General features: G+C 47.3%; 1 protein-coding gene across 2 annotated transcripts in view; it reads right to left on the minus strand.

Annotated features, from left to right (window-relative positions):
- The window catches only part of Ube4b (ubiquitination factor E4B), a 105,821-nt gene that overhangs the window by 75,310 nt on the left and 25,360 nt on the right, over window positions 1–5,151 (minus strand). For both annotated transcript variants that reach the window (XM_031379497.1, XM_031379496.1), the window contains exon 2: window positions 354–540. In XM_031379497.1, coding sequence (XP_031235357.1) covers window positions 354–540 — 187 coding nt within the window. The remainder of the gene's footprint in view (window positions 1–353; window positions 541–5,151) is intronic.

Below are 5,151 nucleotides of genomic sequence, written 5' to 3' on the forward strand. Positions count from 1 at the left end.
TGGGGAAGAGGAAGGAGCTGGGCTGGGAGAGAGGAGTTGGAGAAGCAGAAGGAGCTGGGCTGGGAGAGGAGCTGGGGAAGAGGAAGGAGCTGGGCTGGGAGAGCAGCTGGGGAAGAGGAAGGAGCTGGGCTGGGAGAGCAGCTGCAGAAGCAGAAGGAGCTGGGCTGGGAGAGGAGCTGGGGAAGAGGAAGGAGCTGGGTTTGCAGAAGTCCTCACTAGTCACTATCAAACGACCAGACAGAAGCCAGACGCACCACAGCGGCCTTCAGGCCACCAACGGCTTTAATCAGTGAGGCCACATTGAGATGTGGAGACCAAAGTACAACAGCTTCCAGGTTGGAGGCGGAGCTCACCTGCTGCACCTATGGGGGAGGTAGCTGGGGTCATGTTGTGGACATTGAGACCAAGACTCTGGGAGGGGCCTGGGGCTGATGCAGCTATTGGAGGTCCCGGAGGGTTCTCCCTCTGAGGAGATGTAAGCGGGGTGGTCGGCTGGGAGGTCTGTCCACCAGCAAGTCGTGCCAGGCGCCTCCGTCGAATCTGCAGAAGGGAAGAGAAAGAACATTCTGTCACTGATGGCAGAAACACAACCACCTATAAGAACAATGACATCAGTGTACTAAAACCATCAAAACCAATCCCAAGCTTAGGAGCCAAAGACACCTAAAAAGAATGTGTTCAGGGGCTGGAGAGATGGCTCAGTGGTTAAGAGCACTGACTGCTCTTCCACAGGTCCTGAGTTCAATTCCCAGCAACCACATGGTGGCTCACAAGCACCTGTAATAGGATCTGATGCCTTCTTCTGGTGTGTCGGAAGACAGCTACAGATAAATAAAATAAATACAGATAGATAAAATAAATTTTTAGAGAATGTGTTCAGAAAAGTAGCAAGGCAGAGCGAGTTGTGTGTGTGTGTTTACATGTGTGCACCATGCCCTGAAGTCAGAGGACAACCTCTGTCAGAGGAAGTCGTCACCTTCTGCCTAGTTTAAACCAGCTCTCTGCTGTTTCCCTCTGCATAGGATAAGCTAGCTGCCCTTCCATCCTGGGGGTATCGTTAGGTCTCGGCACCACACACACACACACACACACACACACACACACACACACACACCCGCCATATGTCTAGAAATGAGCTTAGGCAGTTCTACAGGCTGCAGGAGGTTAGAGAAAAGCTAGAATTCCTCAGGAACTTGTGAAACAGGTTTTCTACCGGAGAAGGTGTCCCTCCCCCAGCTCCTCACAACCCCTGCCTGAACCCCTGTCTGTCCCACACTCTTGCACTATCTTGCAGCTCTCTGTACTCCACCTAGGATATCTTGCTATCTCCCCTCCCCCCTTGCCCACTCCCTTGCTTCCCCAGTGTGGCTTATGAACAGCACCAGGGCAATGCAACCCCCTCCGCCTGACCAGGTCCCGGCTGGCTTTCTTTTCTCTCTGCTCTGAACTCTTCCAGATGCCCCTGGGTATTTTCCCTTTTCCCATAATAAAAACCTTCCGCTAACAAAGAGATCGTGTCAGCAGTTTCTTATGGCTCTCCTCCACAGCAGTCTCTTCTCTGCCTTCCACCTCAGTGTAAAAAGCACTACGCCTGGCTCTCGTGGGTTCTGGAGACCTCAAGTCTGGTATTCACACTTGGGTGGCGAGGGCTTTACTCACTGAGCCATGTCCACAGCCCCAAACTGGTGCTCTTAGAAGTTGCTACCTTACTCTTAAAATCCACACAGTGCCTGGCACACCAAGGTACTCTGTGTCCTTGACTGACTGACACTGTAAACTTCCAATATGCTCACTACCCAACACACTAAAGCCTGTTTTGGTTGGGGGCAGGGGGAGTGGTGCCGTGGTGTTGTTTGTTCAAGACAGGGTTTTCTCTGTGTGGCCTGTGTAGTCTGTCCTAGAACTTGCTCTGTAGACAAGGCTGGCCTTGAACTCAAGAGATTCACCTGCCTCTGCCTCCAGAATACTGGGATTAAAGCTGTATGCCACCACTGCCCAGCAAAACCTGGTATTTTAACAAAATGGTATTGTGTAGTCATTTTAGATAGATAAGATTTAGAGGCTATATGGCTCAGCAGTTAATGTACTTTGTTCTTACAGAAGACCAAAGTTTGACTCCCAGAAACCATTTGTAACTCCAGTTCCAGGGAATCTGATGCCCTCTTCTAGCCTCTGTGGCAACCCAGCACACATGTGGTGCACATACATATATGCAGGGCAACTCATACACATAAAATAAAAATAAATCTAAAGAAATTGAAAGAAAAGTCTATTTCATCCAGCAGGAGACAGAAACAAAAGGTACACAGGACACCAATGTCATGTTTAGACTGACTTGTTTTAATGTGATCAAAATGAAGATACAATCTGCTATTCTCTGAATACTCCATGAAGACTCCAGTTACCAAGTGATTACAAATAAACATAGAATGGAGCACAGCAGTATTTCCCATTTTAGTCATAGATTCCCTCCCCCCCACCATAGATGCGCGGGTGTGCGCACACACACAAGACCATCACCGTCCAGTCCCTCAGGTTATGCATGTATAACAAAGTACCAGACATGTACAGGCTTCACAGAAATGAACCAGCCCTGGAAACACACACACCTTCTACCAGGACCGAGGAGGACAAAAGGCCAAGCTCCAGCAAACCCTAACAAGGACAGATCCCAGGAATCTGTGTGTCACTCTCACTGTGGGCACCTGCTCCCTTTACCTTTCTTAGACCAAGGAAATGCCCCGAGTCCTTGCCGCTCCTCCCCCTGCCTGGGCTGCAGACGTGCCAACCAATCACTTCACCGGAAACCCTGAACATGTCCTACAGGTCACTATCTCAAGTTTACTTAACCACATTAAATCTTTTGAAGAAAGGATTAGGAGAAGCTAGGGAGATGGCTCAATTGATAAAGTTCTTTAATTCACGAGGACCGGAATTCAGATCTCCCACACCTGTCTACCCCTACACAGTTGCAAGCGTGCCACAGCCACGCTGGCTTTGTGGCTTTGTCAGGGTGCTGGGCATCTGAACTCTGGTCCCCAAGCTTACACAGCAAGCGCATTATCCACCGAGCGACCTCCCCAGTCCCGACTTCCTTTTTGCTTTGTTCTGTTTTAATTGCAGCAATAAGACTTGAACATGGAGCCTGTCACATTCTCAGCAAGCATTCTGCTCTCAGGCTGACAGCTCCAGCTCAAGAGATAATTTTCTTTGAAAATTAAAGAGATAAAATCTGCATCTTGAAATTTAAGTATGTCGAGTTTTGATGTACTTGACTTAGATCTCAATGGCGGGGCTGGAGAGATAGCTCAGCGGTTAGGAATGCAGACTGTCCTTAGATAGAACTTGAATTTGATTCCCTGTATCCATGATGGATGACTCACAACTGTCTGGAACTCCAGGCCCAAGGGATCCCCCTCATCTGGCCTCCTCCGACACTGCACACTTGCTCAAAAGCACACAGACAAACACCCATAATTAAAACTAAAAATAACTATTTAAAGTTTCTATTGTATCTTATTACTGTGTGTATGTGCCCACACGTTATGTCCATGCACCAAGTAACCCATGGAGAGTCCTCAGAGGCCAGAGAGGGATCTGCTGAGGCTATGGTTACAGATCGGCTTAAGCCTCTGTGTGGATGCTGGGACTGAACCCAGATCCTCTGGAAAAGATCTAGTAACATTAGCACTGAGATATTATCGCTGCAGCCGGACATAAAAATAAATGTTTTTTTTTTTTTAATTTTAATGACGGGGCTGGAGAGATGGCTCAGTGGTTAAGAGTGCCAACTGCTCTTCAGAGGGTCATGAGTTCAAATCCCAGCAACAACACCGTGGCTCACAACCACCCACAATGAGATCTGATGCCCTCTTCTGGGGTGTCTGAAGACAGCTACAGCGAGCAAATGGGGCTGGAGCAAGAAGAAAAAGTGTCTGAAGACAGCTACAGTGTACTTACATATAATGAATAAAAAATAAATCTTTAAAAAAAATTTAATGACATTACTAAAAACACTTACATAAACACTAATACGAACAGTCCCCATTCCCAAAGATTGCCTGATTTTCTTTAGTGACTCTTGCATATTCTAATTTTCAAGCACAGTTATCTTCCTATGTTTTCGTGACTTTTGCACCTGGCTTTACAACAGCCAGTATGTTCAGTACTCGGCACTATGTTTCTTCAGAGCACACTGACGCCACAGCTTCCCGCCATGTCTGCCCCCTTGCTTTGTAGTCTTGGGTGTTGGCACTGTGCTGTACTTGCTGTGACTTCAATAAAGGGCTGGGCATACCCAAAAACAGTGGTTTGGTTTGGTGTCTGAAGACAGGGTCTCACATAGTCAGGCTGACCACACGCACACTTATTATTTAAGTAAGGCTGGCCTTGAACCTCTGATCCTACTGTCTCCACTTCCCAAGTTCTGAGATTATAATAAGCATGTGTGACCATATGAATATGCGGCTCAAAAATAAGAAGTTTTAAATTGCTGGGGTCAGGCAGTGGTGATGGAGTATACCTTTAATGCCAGCACTTAGGAGGCAGAGACAGACAGATATCTGCTGAGTCTGAGGCCAGCCTGGTCTTCCAGGACAACCAGGACTACACAAAGAAACAAAGAGCCCTCACTGCTCCTGGATCTGGGATTGACTCACACACTCATGTATGGAGGATTATAAACATCTATAACTCCAGCTCCAGGGATCCAACAACCTCTTCTGTCCTCAGAGGAGGACCATCTACACAGTCCCCATAAGCCCCTCTAACACACACACACACACACACACACACACACACACACACTGATATACCGAGATATACATGATAAATAGCCACAGCATTTCAAGTATTGCTAAATTCCTTTTCTTTACTCAACCTACTTTTTTTTTTTTTCAACCTACTTTTTTATATTGAACACAAATGGCTGGTTATCTCCTTTAAATTAAACTAAAGTTCTTTTTAAAGGATTTCTTTTTCCATATGTCACAGATAGAGAATGCAAAAGCATAAAACAGAAACAGCTATAGCAGCTCTACAGCCATAGCTGCGCCTGTCCCAGATCTTGAGCCCCAGACCCTGACCCCAGACCCTGAGCCCCAGACCCTGAGCCCCAGACCCTGACCCCAGACCCTGAGTCCCAGACCCTGA

Source organism: Mastomys coucha, unplaced genomic scaffold (assembly GCF_008632895.1).
Source record: "Mastomys coucha isolate ucsf_1 unplaced genomic scaffold, UCSF_Mcou_1 pScaffold18, whole genome shotgun sequence".
Lineage (NCBI taxonomy): Eukaryota > Metazoa > Chordata > Mammalia > Rodentia > Muridae > Mastomys > Mastomys coucha.